This window comes from Jaculus jaculus, chromosome 8, assembly GCF_020740685.1.
Source record: "Jaculus jaculus isolate mJacJac1 chromosome 8, mJacJac1.mat.Y.cur, whole genome shotgun sequence".
In the NCBI taxonomy this organism is placed as follows: Eukaryota; Metazoa; Chordata; class Mammalia; order Rodentia; family Dipodidae; genus Jaculus; species Jaculus jaculus.
In genome coordinates, this window is record NC_059109.1 from 7309838 (window position 1) to 7329727 (window position 19890).

General features: G+C 51.6%; 1 protein-coding gene across 3 annotated transcripts in view; it reads left to right on the forward strand.

Moving 5' to 3' along the window:
• Positions 1 to 19890, forward strand: part of Glp1r (glucagon like peptide 1 receptor) — a 46203-nt gene that overhangs the window by 10726 nt on the left and 15587 nt on the right. For all 3 annotated transcript variants that reach the window (XM_045157192.1, XM_045157194.1, XM_045157195.1), the window contains exons 3-7: positions 28 to 135; positions 9600 to 9718; positions 10067 to 10173; positions 16222 to 16375; positions 17759 to 17918. In XM_045157192.1, the coding sequence (XP_045013127.1) occupies positions 28 to 135; positions 9600 to 9718; positions 10067 to 10173; positions 16222 to 16375; positions 17759 to 17918 (648 nt within the window). The remainder of the gene's footprint in view (positions 1 to 27; positions 136 to 9599; positions 9719 to 10066; positions 10174 to 16221; positions 16376 to 17758; positions 17919 to 19890) is intronic.

Sequence of the window (19890 nt, forward strand, 5' to 3'; positions counted from 1 at the left end):
GACTCAGACTGTTGCACTGCCCACAAGGTGTCTTCTGCAACCGGACCTTTGACGACTATGCGTGCTGGCCAGATGGACCCCCAGGTTCCTTTGTGAATGTCAGCTGCCCCTGGTACCTGCCTTGGGCCAGCAGTGGTAAGTGACCTCCGCCCTCTTGAACTCGGGAGTCTGAGGCAGGGCCAGGCCTGGGTTCCCGTCCTCTGAGACACAGACTTCCACACTGCAAGACGTCTTGCAAGTGGGTGGTTCACCTGCCTTTCTGTTGTGGTGGGAAGAGGACAGAGAGGTGGGACCTGGGTCTGAGGCCTGCGCTGCTAGGGGTGGAGGAGCTTAAGACAGAAGCGTGAGCTCCTTTCATCTAGTCGTTAGGGGAGGAGCCAAGTGGGCACTGATCCAGAGGTGAGGTATCCAGGGTTATCATTGCTCTGTGTGTGTGTGTGTGTGTGTGTGTGTGTGTGTGTGGTGTGTAGATGGCTCATACCTGGTTTTGACACTTCTGCATTTCCTCACTCTTTAGGGGTTCATGGTATTGGTGGGTAGCCTCCCTTAGACTCTCCCCAGCTCATTCCTACCTGCAGCAGAGACCCTGCCCTGGGAAAGGTGTGGCTGGGTTGTGGGTGGGCCCCTGAACACAGAGCCCTACATAGAAGCTCTGAGGGACCCCATACTTCAGTGACAGTGACTGTGGCCTCCCCTCCATCCTGCCTCTCACACTGACACCCCAGGGACAACGGTGACATAAGCACCCCTGTTGTAAGAAGCCACAGTCTCCAGGAGAGGGGGAAAGAGGCACCCCTTAAAGTAATGATAGAATCTTGTTTTAAAAGCAAGATGTTCATTTACTCCTTTTTGTAATTTTAAAAATAGTTTTATTTAATGAATTAGTTTATTTATTTGAGGGGGGGGGCAGATAGTGGGAGAATGGGCACACCAGGGCCTCCAGTCACTGCAAACAAACTCCAAACACATGTGCCACCTCGTGCAGCTGGCTTACGTGGGTCCTGTGGAATCGAACCTGAGCCCTTAGGCTTTGCAGAGAAGAACCTTAACTGCTGAGCCATCTCTCCAGCCCTGTAACTTTTTTTTTTTTTTTTTAAATGTGAGAGAACAAGCGAGAGCAAGAGAGAGAGAACAAGAGAATCAGCATGCCAGGGCCTCCAGCTACTGCAGTTGGGCTCCAGATGCACATGCCACCTTGTGCCCATGGCCACCCTGTGCTCTTGCAGCACCTTGTGTGTCTGGCTTATGTGGGACGTGGAGAGTCCAGCATGGGCCCTTGGGCTCCACAGGCAAACACCTTAACCACTGAGCCATCTCTTTAGTCCTCATTTCCTCTTTACAGCTCCCCCGGAGTTACGCTTGTTCAGATAGGGCAACTGGGGCCTAGAGAGATTTAATTCACCAGTTCCAAATGAAATCTGAATGGCAGCTGGGTTTGAACCCAGTGCTTGCTTTTACCGTTGTGCCCAAGCAGGAACCAGCCCATGAGCAAGAATTAGGATAAGGCGAAGGGCTGTAGAGATGGCTTAGTGGTTAAGGAGCTTGGCTGCAAAATCTCCAGACCCAGATCCAGTTCCCCCCGGAACCCACGTAAGCCAGATGCACTTGCTGGCGCATGTGTCTGGTGTTTGTTTGCAGTGGCTAGAGGCCCTGGCGCGCCCATTCTTCCTTGCGAGTTCTCTCTCTGAGTAATAAGTACATAAAAATAAAACTTAAAAAAATAAAAGAACGAGGTGAAGCTGTGGGGAAAACCAGGGGCCGTCCTGGAGGAGGTAGCCCTTAGCGCCTGAGGTGAGCCTCACACCGACAAGGGCAACTAAGAGTCAGATGAGGTCTGAGAAGGTCTCCTAAGGAGGCTGCACCCACATTCTTCCTGAGCTGCACAAGGGGAGCCCACGACCCCAAAAGAGGCACCCGGATCAGTGGTTCCCTCACTTGATAAGCGTGCACTCATCAGCACTCCCCTGAGGCAAGTGCCCCGACAGCCCGCCTGCTGAGGAAGACAGTAAGGCACAGAGGGGCCAACTGGCTTTTTAAAAATTTTTTTTTGTTGTTTATTTTGATTTATTTATTTGAGAGAGAGAGACCGAGAGAAGGAAGCAGAGACAGAGAATGGGCGTGCCAGGGCTTCCAGCCACTGCAAACGAATTCTAGACGCGTGCACCCCCCTGTGCATCTGGCTAACATGGGTCCTGGGGAATCGAGGCTCGAACCGGGGTCCTTAGGCTTCACAGGCAAGCGCTTAACCGCTAAGCCATCTCTCTAGCCCACCAAGTGGCTTTTCTCAGATCACATAGCTAGTGTGCAGCTGGTGTGGTCATCAGTGTGAGAGACTTGGGTCAGTCTCTGATGAATTGCTTCATAGAGCTTCCTTGAGAGCACAGCAGTGTATGTGTGTGTGTGTGTGTTTCTGGCCTGCAGACAGCTAAGTGGCCTATTTGATCTCTAAGTGGCAGGGCGGGCACACCTGAGGGAGGGCAGCGAGTGCCTACTTTCTCCCTGTGAGCTTGCTGCTTCTGGGCAGTCTGCGTAGCTGCGTGGTTAGGAGTAACTCCCAGCCCCATAGGTACGGTGTGCTCTGATCTGCCCACCTGAGTGCTGGGGCGGAGCCCAGGGAGGCAGGTAGAGGGGGAAGGATCGCAAATTCCTGAAAAACCAAAATCTTTAATCCCCCCGCCCCGCTATGTAATTCCTACACCGCACACGCATTCCCTGCCTCAAAGATTTGGGACTTGAAGTGTTTAGCCAGCCTCACTGGGCTTCTAGACCCCAGGGAGCCAGGCACGGGACAGGGCCCATCACTCAGCACTAAGGGCCCCCAGCTCTGCCCATGCGTGTGGCTTCATCCATCACCTTTAATTTTATTTGAGCAGGAAATAGGTCCTGGTGGTGCCCGTTTATGAGCGAACACGGTTTTATTGCTTTCTTCATGAAGATAACAGCCGCTGCATAGGCCCTTGCCAGCATCCGCCCCTCCCTGCCTGGCTGGCTAATTTTCTCTCTCTCTCTCTCTCTCTCTCTCTCTCTCTCTCTCTCTCTCTCTCTCTGACGCTGACTCTGCCTCCCCAATCCTGAGTTAGGGACCCACAGAGACACCCACCAGTCTCACACAGCATAATTGCTGCACTGGGACGATCCCTGACCCCATCTGGGAAATGGAGCAAGGAGCAGACCTTTCTAGAGCTTTCTTAGCCTGCCCTGGGGAGCTGCCAGAGAACAGAGCTCATAGTGTGAGTGGAGACTGGGGAGAAGACAGACAAGCCTTGTTACTTGCAGGTCCTCTTTAGAAAAATGCTTATCATGGGCTGGAGAGAGAGCTGCACAGTTAAAGACACTTGCCTGCGAAGCCTAATGACCTAAGTTTGATTCCTCAGTACCCACCGAAAGCCAGATGCACAAAAGGGGCACATACATCTGGAGTTTGTGTACAGTGGCTAGAGGTCCTGGCACACCCATTCTCTCTGACTCTCTCTTTGTGTGTGTGTCTCCGCTTACAAATAAATAATACATGTATATTTTAATTATTTTTGTTTATTTATTTATTCGAAAGTGACAGAGATAGAGAGGCAGATAGAGACAGAGAGAGAATGGGCGTGCCAGGGCTTCCAGCCACTGCAAACGAACTCCAGACGCGTGCGCCCCCTTGTGCATCTGGCTAACGTGGGTCCTGGGGAACCGAGCCTCGAACCGGGGTCCTTAGGCTTCACAGGTAAACGCTTTAACCGCTAAGCCATCTCTCCAGCCCTACAAATAATTAATATATTTTTTAAGTTAGGCGTGGTGGCCCACACCTTCAATCCCAGCACTCGGGAGGCAGAGGTGGGAGGATCGCCATGAGTTTGGGGCCACCCTGAGACTACATAGTGAATCCCAGGTCAGTTTGGACTAGAGTGAGACCCTACCTCAAAACAACAACAACAAAAAGTTTTTTGTTTTTTTTTTTTTAAGAAAAGTGCTTATCAGGGAGTTGGAAGAGAATTTAACCGACAGGTTGGACAGCATATAAGGGCTTTGAAGCACCAGTGATCAGAATAGTGGAGAGCTTGCCACCCCTACATCTCAGAAGTTAACGGCAAGCATAGGGTTGGGGTGTTCCCCCAGATAGCTGGAGCTAATACGAAGCCACCGTAGTCCACAGATGCAAAGGGGACGAAACCATGGCAAGGGAGTGAGGGAGCCATGCCTCTCCTTCTGCCAGCGTCACCCACTGACCAAGCCGCCAGTAGAGGGACAGAGAGCTGTGGAGAGCTGTAGCCAGCTGTCAGCCTCTGGCGTGCAGAGCAGGAGAGGGGACCAGGTAATTCGGTGAAGACTCCAGTTCCAAAATAGTGACCAGAGCTGACCTAGGCCCCTGCCAGGCGCGCGTGACACCAGAAAGACCCGAGGTGTGTGATGTGCACAGGGAGGAAGGGGTGACCTCCGCAGCGGGACGCAGGGGTCAGTCCAGTAGACCAGGCAGAGGTTGGTGAGGGAGATCAGAGCCACGTGCTTCTTGTGGGGGTGACGTCATGGACAGGTGACACGGGCTGGGGGGGGCTGGCAGAACAAGCAGGTGCAGAAGGGAGAGAGAGGAAGGACGTTCAGTTGGTGTGTTGGACGTGAAGCCGGGGCTCATGCTTCAGAACTACACGGTGTCCCAGGAAAGCCAACCAAGCCCTTGTCATGTGACCCCTGTCATTGAGGACCTGAGATGCCGGAAGGCGTGGAGAGGGCAGTGGCAGATGGGGATGAGGGGCGGGGACGTGGTAGGAAGGAGTCTGGTACACACCGGATTGTGAGGACAAAGCCCCGATGATCTCCTAGCCCGTTGGCTGCCTGCGGGAAGAGAGGGAGGCCTGTACTGCCCGTGTCCCTAACTCAGCACTCCAGCCTCATTACCTGTTCTCCTCCCAGGCCCTTACCTGTGTGTTAGCTTAGTCCTAATTACACGAGGGTCATAAAGTGCTTTGAAAATAGCCTATAATTCACAATTCTTGGAAATGCTGACAGGTGCCAAGTCTGTCTCATGTTGAGTCTGGGGCTTTTTTTTTTTTTTTTTTAACAGCAGGCCTAGGGTTGCCAACGGGAGACCCAAGGCTGGAGCTGGGCCCCAGAGGAGCCCTGGCCTTGGGGGAGGACGGGGTGAGCAGCAGGGTCTCCTCTGCGACGGCTTCCCGTGCACCCAGCGCGCCATCCACTGAGAATGGTTCCTATTTTACAGATGAGCAAACTGAGGCCTGGGGAAGTTTAAAGTGACATTCCCAAGGTGTCAGAGTTGACTGAAAGTAAAACCATGATTTGTCAGTCCTGGGCTGGAAAAGATTGCTTTAGCGGTTAAGGCACCTGCCTGCAAAGCCTGAGGTCCCAGGTTTGACTCCCTGGTACCTACGTCAGCCAGATGCACATGTGGTGCATGTGTCTGGAGTTCGTTGGCAGTGTCTAGAGGCCCTGGCATGCCCATTTTCTCTCTCTCTCATAAATAAACAAATAAGGTAAATAAAAATATTCTCTAAAGCCGGGCGTTGTGGCATGCACCTTTAATCCCAGCACACGGGAAGCAGAGGTAGGAGGATCGCTATGAGTCTGAAGCTACCTTGAGACTCTAGAGTGAATTCCAGGTCAGCTTGGGCTAGAGTGAGACCCTACCGCAAAAAAACAAAAATAAATAAATAGACAAAGAAACACCAAAAAATAAAAAAATCTTTAAAAGAACTTCAGTCTTGAGATCAGAACCTGGGTTTCTTTTAGGCTCTGATGTTCCACGCCTCTGCTGCACGCCCCACTCAGAGCAGCCACCTGCATTACCTGCCTGCCCTGGACCCCTGTTGCAGTCAGGTCACACTGCAGTCAGAAATCAACCAACCAAGAGCAGCTTGTGAGGGGAAAAGTTTTTGGCTTACAGACTCGAGGGGAAGCTCCATGATGACAGGGGAAAACAATGGCATGAGCAGAGGGTGGACATCACCCCCTGACCCACATAAGGTGGACAACAGCAACAGGAGAGTGTGCCAAACACTGGCAAGGGGAAACTGGCTGTAACACACACAAGCCCACCTCCAACAATACACTGCCTGCAGGAAGTGTTAATCCCCAAATCTCCATCAACCGGTAAACTAGCATTCAGAACACCTAAGTTTATGGGGGACACCTGAATCAAACCACCACAACCCCATCTTGCCATCTTGGGGAGGGCCAGTGACAGCCTCTCTAGTCTCAGCATCCCTGTCTGTGAAACGGGGCCCCGTGGTCCTTCGCGGCTACCTCTGTATTGCCAGGGTGCCTGGAGCTAATGGAGTCACGAGCAGCTCTCCACAGCTCTGAGTGCCCCGTGTCCACACGGAAGAAGAGCGGCTGTCAGCTTGATTACAGACGCCGTGGCAGCTTCCGGGAGGAGAAGTGTTTAATTGGGGCTTTTATTTCCAGCACCAAGGATCTGACTTAATGAAATATCCCTGGGCCTCCTGGCATGCGGTTTGCCTGGTAGCCTCCTCCTATTGACAGACAGAGCCAAGCTCCCCTCCCCCGCCCTACTGTAATTGACTAGCTCCTCCCAGGCCAGATAAAACTGAGTTGATAAATAAAGGTAAGCTCAGACCACCCACCTCCAGCCAAGATGGGGAGTCTGGGGACTAGGGACTCAGCCAGGAACCAGCCCTGGCTTTTAATGTTGGATGCTAATGAGGGAGAGCTGACAGATGAACTTTCATTCTGCCTGGCTGGCTGAGCTGCCCTGAGACACAGCCATCCCTGGACTCTCAGCCAGGGAGACCACCTCCGCACCCTCTGCTGGCCCTGAGCAGAGGCTCAGAACCCTTCAGAGTGTCCAGGGGCCTCACCAACGAGGGGAGTAGCTGCGTGTGGGGTAGCCCAAGTCCGGGGGAAAGACAAGGAGAAACGGCATATAACCTCATTCTTGACTCTTAACAGCAACAAGTCTGGCTGCTAACTTCTGGCCCCTTAGAGAGAGCTGAGAGAAAGAATCCCATCTGTACTATTTCCTACCCGCATGGTCTTATGCGAATGTCTTTCTTGGCTTCATCATAACCACCTTAACCAGGGAGGTTCAGGAACTAGCTGGCGCCTCCCTGCTAAGGCGGTTATAGTGATCAGCGGTATGAGGCGGACAGTAGGTGATCAAACCTGGTTCTGTGAACTCACAGCCTGTAAAGAGGGTTTGTGCGGCACGTGTAGGGAGGGACCAGGCATTTGAACTTTATTCTTTTCTATTAATTTATTTGAGAGAGAGGCAGAGAGAATGGGCGCGCCAGGGCCTCCAGCCAGTGCAAACAAACTCCAGATGCATGTGCTCCCTTGTGCGTCTGGGTTATGTGGGTCCTGGGGAGTCGAACCGAAGTCCTTTGGCTTTGCGGGCAAACGCCTTCACCGCTAAGCCAGCCAGCCAGTCCCTGGGATCATGCATTTGTATGGTGCCTACTGAATGCCAGGCTCCCACCCGGCTGCGGGAAGTCCCACGAGTGTGTGCCGATGGTTCATGTAGAGGCTCCATTGCTGTGTCCTCTCCTTTACCTCGGCTCTCCAGCCTCCTCCTTTCCTCCCCACTTCCTCCAGTCAGGCTGCCAGAGCTCGCTCTTGACACCAGTTTCCTTCCCACAGAGCCAGCCCAGGTGCCCACTGCCCCGCTGTAGGCGGTAGCTGCTGCTTCTGCCTACCAGAAATCTTGACCCAGGGGTAAAGAATTCCGGGCATCCACATAGCCGGGAAGAGAAGCATTTGGGGGCCTGAGAGGAGCCTTCAGGGTGCTAAGATGAGACCACGGGCCTCCCTGCCCCGCCTTCGTACCTGCCCGCCTCGTCTGTGCGCACACGGCTCGGCTCACCGTGGCTCCTGCTGCCCACGCTGCCATTAAGTCTCGGGGTTTTGTCCCTCTTCCCGGCGACATCTTAGAAAACGCAGGTTCTTTCAGAAAGAGCAATACTGCGATATAAATTTGCCCGTTTGCCCAGATAACTTCGATCTCCTGAAGAGGGACCTGGTGCAGGGGGGTGTTCATGAAAGGAAGGTGGGGGGAGGCATAGAGGCTGCCCACACTGGGTGCTGGGTGACAAGGTCAGTGCTGAGGAAGAATGAAGCCCGCCTGACAGGCCCTGTGGGCGCTTGAGAGTGCTCGGAGGCGGCCGTCACAGGCTGGCGCTCCAAAGTCACGCGTGTCAATCCGCCTCTAATTATTTATTTGCTCATTTATTTATTTGAAAGAGAGAGAGGGAGGGGGAGAATGAGGGTTCCAGGGCCTCCAGCCACCGCAAACAGACTCTGCACGAGCGCCACTTGGTGCACCTGCCTTTCTGTGGGTACTGGGAGAATCGAACTTGTGCTTTCAGGCTTTGCGAGCACGTGTCTTTTAACTGCTGAGCCATCTCCAGCCTCCTCTTAACTGCTGATCTTTCTGCCTGCACACTGACCAGCCCCTGCTTCTAGGGCCACTGATGGCTTCACTGTTTTCTCCACCATTCCACTCTCTCATAGCCAGAAGCTGGTCTTTGGTCTTTAAGGTCAGTCTTTTATAGGATTTAATTGTTGTGAGGCGGGGTCTTGCCACGAAGAGCTGGCTGCCCTTGAACTTACAGCAATTCTCTTGTCTCTGCCTCTCACATGCAGCAGAGGTGACAGGCTTGTACCGCCACTGTCAACAAGAGTTTTAACTCTTTCTTTTTGTTGTTCTTACTGTTTTGTTTCTCTTGAGGCAGGATCGTGCTTAGCCCAGGCTGGCCTGGAATTCTCTGTGTAGTCTCAGACTGACCTCGAACTCATAGCAATCCTCCTACATCTGCCTCATGAGTGCTGGGATTAAAGACATATGCTACCACGCCTGGCACTGGGTTTAAATCTTTGAAAGGTTGTTCCTGACTTCAACTTTCCTCTTTATATAAAAACCCTTATGCTAACCTTGATTCTCCCTATCTTTATGTCCAGTATTCCCTGGTTCTGATGCCAAACTTGGCCTTCTCCTACAGGGAGAGGCCATGTCTCCCTCAGACTGGGGCTCCCTGAGGACAGGCTGTGTCTCCCTCACACTGGGGCTCCCTGAGGACAGGCCGTGTCTCCCTCACACTGGGGCTCCCTGAGGACAGGCTGTCTCTTGGGGCTCCCTGAGTTAGGAACTGCTTTGCTTCCCTTCTCAGTTCAGCACCCAGTTTCTTAGGGCTGGCTCTCCCCAAGGGCTATGAGAAGGGAAAGTCCGATTCTAGATGATCAGACCATCAGACGTTTTAGAGGGTAACAATGTAATTGTCAGGGCCACCTCTGCTTGGGGCCAGACCTGGTCCATAGTGTGACTTGAGATGGGGGGGGGGTCAGAATGTAGATTTACACTAGACTTATCTCATCTCAAAGCTGTGGATTCATCTAATTGTGTCACTGAGTGGTCAAAACAAAAAGCTGAGGGTAGCTGGGTGTCCCTCACCTTGGTGACTTTGTGTCCTGAGAGGAAAAGTTAAGGAGACAGGAAAAGAGAGAGAGTGTGTGTGTGTATTATTAACTCGGAAGAGTCAGTTCTGTGGGAGTAAGGGTGCCTTTCGGGGAAGAGAAGAACGAAGGATGCCAGCCCCGGGTGCGATACCCGTCTCTGAGCCCAGGCTCAGCTGTCTCATCTGCCCACCCAGTACTACAGGGCCACGTGTACCGGTTCTGCACGGCCGACGGCCTCTGGCTCCATAAGGACAACTCCAGCCTGCCATGGAGGGACCTGTCGGAATGCGAAGAGTCCAAGCGAGGGGAGAAAGTAAGCCGGGGGGTTCTGAGCCTTGGAGGGGGCAGCAGGGTCTCCGCTTCGTGGGGGCAGAGAGCCCGGGCTCTGCGTGGGGCTGGCTGTGATCATACCATCTATCCTCCTGCCTGGCGACTCTTCGCACCATGAGTTCCAGCCAGATGTGGGGGTGTGCTCCCCTTGGAGCCAAGCCCTAGACTTTCCTGAACCACATCCACAGGTCAATCTCTTTCTTGATTCCGTACTCGCCAGTGGCGTCTGACTTGGGGCTCCACCTCAGTCCCTGGGTTCTAGAATGAAAGATGTGGGAGACAGAGGGTATGGGCTACATAGGCACGTGTCTTCATGGCCCTGTGTACACAGAACTCCCCAGAAGAGCAGCTCCTGTCCCTTTACATCATCTACACGGTGGGCTATGCACTGTCCTTCTCTGCCCTGGTCATCGCCTCGGCCATCCTCCTGGGCTTCAGGTAAGGGGGCCCCAGTGCTGGGGTGGGGTCTGCTTCGTGCTCAGGCCCCTAGCAGGGGACTTCTAAGCCAAAGCAACAGGGAGTCATTCTCTCCAGTGCTTCTCAGTGAACATGAGGTTATATTCAACTGACTCTCAGTTAGGTAGCTATACGTACCTAACACTGCATAAAAGAATACCACCCCCCACCCAATCTTAACAGTGGATGGTAAGGCTGTGGAAAATCCTGGAAAAAAAATCCCTCCAATAAGAAAACATGTAGCTGGAGAGATGGCTTAGCAGTTAAGGTGCTTGCCTGCAAAGCCTAACAACCTCAGTTCGATTCCCCAGGACCCATGTAAAGTCAGATGCATAAAGTGGCACATGTTCATTTGCTGTGGCTCAAAGCCCTTGCACTTCTGCTCCCTCCCCTCCCCTCCCCTCCCCTCCCCTCCCCTCCCTTCCCCTCCCCTCTTTTTTTTTTCTCTCTTACTTTCTGTGTCTCTCCTCTCTCATAAATAAATAAGTAAAATGTCTAAAAGAGAAGAAAGTGTGGCTTAAGAAATCAAGAATGCAGTATGGATTCACAAAGCTCTCAGTGGCTGGAGATTCGGCTGTCTTGTACTGTTCTGATCTGGGCTTAGTGGTTAAAAGTGCTTGTTTCTCAAGCCTGCCGAGCACAACAGTGATCCCCCACACCCACATAAACCCGCTTGGCCTCTCATGCAATTGTATAGAACATACACACATATTGTACATACCACGTAACACACCCCACACACTCAATATTTTTTCTATTTATTTACTTATTTATTTGCAACAGAGAGAGAATGGGCACATCAGGGCCTCCAGCCTCTGCAAAAGAACTCCAGATGCATGCACCACTTTGGTACACAGTTGGTGCTCAAAAATATGCATTCATTGGATAAATTCCATGTTAGTTATTTTTAAGTAGCTGTGACCAAAATATCTGTCTGAAAAATTTAAGGGAGGGCCAGGCATGGTGGGCATACCTTGAATCCTAAAACTCAGGAGGCAGAGGCAGGAAGATCATGAGTTTGAGGCCAGCCTGGGACTACAGAGTGAGTTCCAGGTCAGTCTGGGCTAAAGTAAGACCCTACCTTGAATGAAGGAGAAAGAAAGAGAGAGGGAGGGAGGGAGGGAAGGAGAGAAGGAGGGAGGGAGGAAGGAAGGAAGGGAGCTAGAGAGATGGCTTAGTGGTTAAGACACTTGCCTGCAAAAGTTTAAGGACCTAGGTTTGATTCCCCAGGACCCACATAAGCCAGACGCACAAAGTGGTTCATGCATCTGGAGTTCGTTTGCAGCAGTTGGTGGCCCTGGCGTGCCCATTCTCTCTCTCTCCCTCTCAAATAAATTAATTAAATATTAAGAAAAGAAATAAGGAAGGAAGAGAGGAAAGAAGAAAGAACCTTAAGGGAGGTAGGATTTTCTTTTTTGTTTTTTTTTTTTGCCTCATGGTTTGAAGGATTCGGTCCTTGATCATTTGGGTAAATAACAAGATGGTGGGTACATGTGCCAGAGGGGGGTGTTTACCTCATTGTAGTTAGGAAGAAGAGAGAAGAAGAGTCACGCCCCCTAATGATCTACTTCCTCCAAACAGACCCCATCCCTAAAGGTTCCACAACCTCCCAAAACACTGCTACCAGTTGGGAAGCAAGTGTTCCATAGAGTAGCCTGTGAAGGATGTTTCATATTCCAATCACAACAAATAAACTCTTTCATTGTGACATGTTTCTGAGATTCAAAAGTACAGGAACACATGCATAGACCTTAGAAATAAAACATCCCGAGCTCGGTGCAGTGGGGCACATTGTCACCCCAGCTCTCAGGAGGCAGGCTCTGAAGTCAAGACCAGTCTGGGCTGTGTAGTTAAGTTCCAGGCCAACCCACACTCCACAATTATATCCTGATTCAAAAATACAAAAAGGCAAAATAAGATGTGGGCTGGAGAGATGGCTCGACTGTTAAAGGCGCTTTCTTGCAAAGTCTGGAGGCTTGGGTTTGATTCCTCAGTACCCATGTAAAGCCTGTTGCACAAAGTGGCACATGCATCTGGAGTTTGTAGCAGCTGGAGGCCCTGGCATGCCCATTCTCTCTGTCTGTCCCTCTTTCCTCTTTCTCTCTCTCTCCTTGCAAAGAAATAAGGATATCTTTTAAAAAGCAAAAACCAAACAAAGCATCCCACATAGTTGCTAGCAGCTGGAGGCCCTGGCATGCCCATTCTCTCTGCCCCTCTTCTCTCTCTCTCTCTCTCTCTCTCCTTGCAAACAAATAAATATATCTTTTAAAAAGAACAAAATAAAAAAGGGCTGGAGAGATGGCTTAGTGGTTAGGCGCTTGCCTGTGAAGCTTAAGGACACCGGTTCAAGTCTCGATTCCCCAGGACCCACGTTAGCCAGATGCACAAGGGGGCGCACGAGTCTAGAGTTCGTTTGCAGTGGCTGGAGGCCCTGGTGCGCCCATTCTCTCTCTCTCTGTCTCTGTCTCTCTCTCTCTCTGCCTCTTTCTCTCTCTGTCTGTTGCTCTCAAATAAATAAATAAAAATAAACAAAAATAATTTAAAAAGCAAAAACAAAACAAAACAAAAAAAGAAAACAAATCCCATACAGTTGCACTTCCCTGGTGGCCCCGTGCCATCAGGACTCACCCCCTGCCCCACCCCCACGAGAGCTAACCCTTTCATGGACCATTACAATTCCCACGCCTTTCCTTAAACACTGACCTCATCTGAGTACAGGTAAAATAGATAGCGTGGCTTGTATACTTTATCTTTGTGATAGTGTACCTGTCTTCCAGGGGTGTTTGTGTTTGGACCAACTTCATGCTTTTGTGATTCATCCACATTGTTTCAGGCAGTTCTGCTTCATTCTCGCCCTCATTCCATATTCCATCATAGTGACACAGTTTGCGGATATTTGAGGTGTTTCTTTTTTCTTTCTGAATCTGAACCTTGCCGCGGTGAATTTCTCACCTGTGCCCTGAGTGTTTCCTGGGGGTTTGCATCCGGGGGTGGAGTTGCTGAGACAGTAACTGCCTACTTGCATTTATTTGCTATTTGGGAGCTGGTGTTAAGTTTCTGTCCAGGTGGTCATGGCTCATTTGTCCTCTTGCCACTAATAATGAAAGTCTCCTTTGTTTAAATCCCACCCACATTTGGATGATCAGAGTTCAGTGTTGCTTCCCTATGATGGTAATTTGCATGTTCCAGATTCCTAGAGAGAAATATTTGTTTAATGTGCTGTGAATTTCTTCTATATGCACACACACACACACACACACACACACATATGTACATATATATATATACATATATATATATAACTTCTTTACATATACATTTTATTTATATTTATTTATTTGTAAGAGGGGGGAAGTGGGGGTAGGAGAATGGTTATGCCACGGCCCCTAGCCACTGCAAATGAATGCCATAGGCATGTACCACCCTGTGCATTGGCTTTACATGGGTACTCGGGAATTGAACTCAGGTCATTAGGTTTTGCAGGCAAGTGCCTTAACTGCTGAGCTATCTCTCCAGCCCGTGGGGGCGGGAAGAGAGGCACAGAAAAAGAAAATGGTTGCATCAGGGCCTCCACCACTGCAATCCAACTCCAGACACATGCGCCCCCTTGTGCATCTGGCTTACATGGGTCCTGGGGAATCAAACTGGGCTGCTTAGGCTTCACAGGCAAGTGCCTTAACCACTAAGCCATTTCCCCATCCCTCTGTGAATTTCTTAGTTATATAGTTTACTTATTTTTGTGGGTCCATTTGGCTTTTTTCTGATTTATGGTAGGATTTCATTATTCTGGGTATTCATCGAGGTTATAGCCTCTTTTATGGCTTATTTCTTTACTCTGTGGTGCCTCTTATATGCAGAACTTTTGCATTTAAATTAAGTGAAATTGGTCAGTTTATCAAGTTGTTTTATTTTATTTAAGGTTTTCTTGTTTGTTTGTTTTTTTTTTCTTTTGGGTTTTCAAAGTAGGGTCTCACTCTAGGCCCAGGCTGACCTGGAATTCACCATGTAGTCTCAGGGTGGCCCCAAACTCACAGTGATCCTCCTGCCTCTGCCATGTCAATGCTGGGATTAAAGGCATGCACTATCATGCCCGGCAAGTTATCAATGTCTATTGATAAGTAAAACATATCAATAAATAATATCAATAGGGGCTGGAGAGATGGCTTAGCGGTTAAGTGCTTGCCTGTGAAGCCTAAGGACCCCGGTTCGAGGCTCGGTTCCCCAGGTCCCACGTTAGCCAGATGCACAAGGGGGCGCACGCATCTGGAGTTCGTTTGCAGTGGCTGGAGGCCCTGGCGCGCCCATTCTCTCTCTCTCCCTCTATCTGTCTTTCTCTCTGTGTCTGTCGCTCTCAAATAAATAAATAAATAAATTAAAAAGACATAATATCAATAGAAAAAAGTTAATTTTATCAATTAAAAAACACATCTTAATATTTTCCCCAAAGACTAAATTGCTTTATGCTCCTGTTTAAGAACTTTCCCTTGTTTTAGGAACACAAAGGTGACATATTCTGGAAGACTTGCAGCATTTTGATCTTCTCTTGTGGATCTTTGTTCTACCTGGGATTTTAAATTATATATATATGTGTGTGTGTGTGTGTGTGTGTGTATAATTTATTTGAGAGAAAGAGACATAGAGAAAAAAAAAATGGACGTGACAGAGCTTCTAGCCACTGTAAACAAACTCCAGGAGCACATGCCACCTTGTGCATTTGGCTTTATGTGGCTATTGGAGAATTGAACTGGGGTCCTTAGGCACAGCAGGCAAGTGCCTTAACTGCTGAGCCAACTCAACAGTGTGTGTGTATGTGGATTGTATTTCATTTTTCAATGATTTTAAACAAATTTTTGATTTTGATTTATTTACAAGCAGAGAGAGAGAATGACCATGACAGGACCTCTTGCCACTGCAAGTGAACTCTAGATATCCCACTTTTGTGCAGCTGTCTTTACATGGGTACTGGGGAGTGGAACCTGGGCCAGCAGGCTTTGCAAGCAAGCACCTTTAACTGCTGAGCCATCTCCTCAGACTCCATTTCCAATTCTTTTTTTTTTTTTTTTAGGGAGAGAAAGAGAGAATTGGGGCACCAGGACCTCAGCCACTATATTGAAATCAAACTCCAGATGCTTGCGCCACCTAGTGGGCATGTGCAACCTTACACTTGCTTCACCTTTGTGTCTGGCTAATGTGGGATCTGGAGAGTTGAATGTGGGTCCTTAGGCTTCGCAGGCAAGCGCCTTAGCCACTAGGCCATCCCTCCAGCTCTCCATTTCCAGTTCTTCTCCCCCTCCTCCCTGACCCTGTGGCAGTGGCGAGAGTCTGCAGCACACATTGCATAGAAAGTCAGTGACACACTTCCTTATTTGGCTCTTGATCTTAAAGGAAGTATTTGAAATGTTTCCCGGCTAAGAGTCTTCCCAGGTCCTGCTTGGAGAACTAGCCTTTATCCCATGAAGTGCCCTTATTATCTCCAGTTTGTTACGCAGTTTTACCTGCAGGTATATATTGGCATCATATCCAGTGTCTTCTGAATTCCTCCATATGTCTAGCCCTGGTCTGCAGGGCTTTGTGCAGTCCAGAAGCATGTAAGGTATGAGTCCTGTCCACCGCTGGGGAAGCTGGTCCTCAGATTCTCTTTTTTTGTTTGTTTTGTTTTGTCTTTTTTTTTTTTTTTTTCAAGGTAGGGTCTCACTCTAGCCCAGGCTGACCTGAAACTCACTCTGTAGTTCCAGGCTAGCCTCAAACTCGCAGTGATTCTCTTTGGTCGCTCAGGACCGCTCGGAAGGCGATGCCGTAGGGGGGAAGGAGAGAACGTGTGCGGGAGATGGGCAGTGACTGCCCAGCTGAAGGCTCACCGAGGGGAGGCAGGGCTTCAAGGATTTTCACGGTCATGAGGACAAAAAGGCAGAGGAAGGCAGGCATCAACACAGCCCCAGAAGGGAGACAAATGTAGCCCGACATGTGAGTTGTTCTGAAAGCTGGACTGAGGGCCATCTTCTCAGAGAACGACTTGCCTTTCTCCCGCAGACACCTGCACTGCACGCGGAACTACATCCACCTGAACCTGTTCTCTTCCTTCATCCTGCGAGCGCTCTCCGTCTTCATCAAGGACGCCGCCCTCAAGTGGATGTACAGCACCGCGGCCCAGCAGCACCAGTGGGATGGGCTCCTCTCCTACCAGGTATGTGCTGTGGGGGGGTAGGCTTCTGGTCGCCGCCTGCCTTCCACCGCATGAGGCCTGGGAGTGGGAAAGGCGTGAGCTGCCCAGCCTTGGGCCTCATGACGCCCAGTCTGATGGGAGAGGCGGTCTACCGTGGGGCCCCCTAGTGGATGGGAGAGGCGGTCTACCGTGGGGCCCCCTAGTGGATGGGAGAGGCGGTCTACCGTGGGGCCCCCTAGTGGATGGGAGAGGCGGTCTACCGTGGGGCCCCCTAGTGGATGGGAGAGGCGGTCTACCGTGGGGCCCCCTAGTGGATGGGAGAGGCAGTCTACCATGGGGCCCCCTAGTGGATGGGAGAGGCAGTCTATTATGGGGCCCCCTAGTGGATGGGAGAGGCAGTCTATTATGGGGCCCCCTAGTGGATGGGAGAGGCGGTCTACCGTGGGGCCCCCTAGTGGATGGGAGAGGCAGTCTATTATGGGGCCCCCTAGTGGATGGGAGAGGCAGTCTATTATGGGGCCCCCTAGTGGATGGGAGAGGCAGTCTACCGTGGGGCCCCCTAGTGGATGGGAGAGGCGGTCTACCGTGGGGCCCCCTAGTGGATGGGAGAGGCAGTCTATTATGGGGCCCCCTAGTGGATGGGAGAGGCAGTCTATTATGGGGCCCCCTAGTGGATGGGAGAGGCGGTCTACCGTGGGGCCCCCTAGTGGATGGGAGAGGCGGTCTACCGTGGGGCCCCCAGTGGAAGGGAGAGGCAGTCTATTATGGGGCCCCCTAGTGGATGGGAGAGGTGGTCTATCATGGGGCCCCTTACTGGATGGGAAAGCAGTCTACCATGGGGGCCCCCTAGTGGATGGGAGAGGCGGTCTACCGTGGGGCCCCCTAGTGGATGGGAGAGGCAGTCTATCATGAGGCCCCCTAGTGGATGGGAGAGGCAGTCTATCATGAGGCCCCCTAGTGGATGGGAGAGGCAGTCTACCATGGGGCCCCCTAGTGGATGGGAGAGGCAGTCTACCATGGGGCCCCCTAGTGGATGGGAGAGGCAGTCCACCTTGCAGAGCACCTCGTCCGTTGGGAGACACGGTCTCCCCGGAGCAGCTCCAGGCTAAAGAAAGAGACCCTGCTGTATTTATGTAAGGAGTTCATTCTGACACAAGGGGTTACTCTAGACACTTGTCTTTAAATCCCAGCTCAGCCACGTACCGATGAGATCAGGTTGGACAAGTGGCTCAGTTCTCTCCCCTCCGAGGCACCGAGCTCCAGCGCTGGCCCTGGCCAGATGGGAACTCTCTCGTCCCGCATCGAGCTCCCCAGAGCAGGGGCTGGGGCAGGACACAGAGAGGGTCCGCGAGGGCGGAAGGCAGGGCTGCCCTCCCCACAGGACCCTTCTCTGGCCTCCCCCAGGACTCTCTGAGTTGCCGCCTGGTATTCCTGCTCATGCAGTACTGTGTGGCGGCCAATTACTACTGGCTGCTGGTGGAGGGCGTGTACCTCTACACCTTGCTGGCCTTCGCCGTGTTCTCCGAGCAGCGCGTCTTCAGGCTGTACCTGGGCATAGGCTGGGGTAAGGTGCACCCCATCAGACGTCCACTTCTTCACCCGGGGCTCCCGCAGCAACGGGTGAAAGACTGCCTCCTCTTCCAATTGGCTAATGGAGCACACATTCAGTGATCCCTCCTGGGCCCCATGGGAGATCATAGCTACCTACTCCCCACCCTTGGTATAATTCTTCTCCCTTCATGGAAGCTTCTGCCCCCATGTGGTCAAAAATGCTCCCCCCTAGCCCTGACCCCACAACATTGGAGGTCACAGCAACCCCTCTGGACAAAGACCTTTACGCCCAGTGCTGGGCAGCCTGAGGGAAATGGTGAGTCCTGGGCCAACTGGCGGGTGGCTGGCAGGTTGGTGGGCAAGGGTGGGGGTGGGCACCAATGCTCTGAGTGCCCCCGTAATTATAGGGACTCCAGAGGGCAGGACCAGACCGTGTGATGACGAAGAGGAAGGCTCCGAGGGGAACCCAGTGGGGTGGGGGTGGGAGAACCAGAGGCTTGCTGAAGAACGGAGTGGACTCCGGGTGTGCCTGGAGCCCAGCTGGAAATGTCCTAGCCAAAAAAGTTTGCCAAGAACCATTGAGTCTGTTTTTTTGCTGGAACATTTCTGGCTGTGCCTCTGCCTCTCGTCACGTGGGATTCTCGTGAATGAAAGGGTTGGTGTTTGGTGGGGGTTGTGGATGGGGTGGGGGCGCCCTGCACTAGCTGAAAATCGAATGAGGGCAACTCTTCCTAGAGGGCCCAGCAGGCACCGTCCTGTGACAGGGCAGGGAGAGAGCAGGCTCGGTCCTCTGTCCTCCCTCATCAGTCCGAGTTCTACGGTGTTGCTCCAGCCCATTCATGCTTTCTGACTCTACCCCAGGTGCCTCCTTCCTGGGGCTTCCAGAAACTTCCCAGCCTGTTCCCAGCAGACTCCTCCCTCGGCGGTCCCCTCTCTCCCATCCTGGTCCTGCCCGCTGAGCCTTTGCAAGGTGCTGCTTGATTCAGCGATGTGCTAGGAGCAGGATAGAATGCCAGGCCACCTCTTCGGGAAGCTGCCTCGGGCTGTCCTCAGGGTTCTGCAATCAGACTCCTCAGCCCTCTCCCCGTCCATGCGCAGTGTTCATTTGCTTTTCTTTTGAGGCAATCCCAACAGACTGGCCTGTTTTGTTTATTTATTTCTTTTTTTAATGAGAGAGAGAGCGCGAGAGAGAGAATTGGTGCGCTAGGGCCTCCATCCACTGTAATCTAACTCCAGACACGTGTGCTACCTTGTGCACACGTGTGACCTTGCACGCTTGCATCACCTTGTGCGTCTGGCTTATGTAGGGCCCGGGGAGCTGAACATGGGTCCTTAGGCTTCGCAGGCAAGTGCCTTAATGGCTAAGCCATCTCTCCAGCCCCACATGCAGAATTTTTAAAAACATATCCATCTATTTTATTTATTTATTTGAGACAGAGAAAGAGACAGAGAGTGAGAATGGGCGCACCAGGGCCTCTAGCCACTGCAAACGAACTCCAGATGCATGCTCCCCTTTGTGCATCTGGCTCATATGGGTCCTGGGGAGTCGACCTGGGATCGTTTAGCTTTTCAGGCAAATGCCTTAACCGCTAAGCCATCTCTCCAGCCCCACAGTGTGCCTTTTTGCCAGTGATCTTGAGCTGTGCCATAGGCCAGTAGCTCTAACAAGGTGTAGTGTAAGCAGTGTGGTCGACGGCCGTGCCATCCTGAACGTGTCCTGATTTTGGAAGCTAAGCAGGGTCAGGCCTGGTTAGTACTTGGATGGGAGTATATAACCAGGGTGTTAAAGAGTACCAAGAGGGCCTTAGAGAGAGAGAGAGAGAGAGCAGAGCTGGGCGTGGTGGCTCATGCCTTTAATCCCAGCCCTCAGGAGGCAGAGGTAGGAGAATCACCATGAGTTCGAGGCCACCCTGAGACTACCTAGTGAATTCCAGGTCAGCCTGAGCTAAAGTGAGACCTTACCTCAAAAAACAAAAAACAAAAAC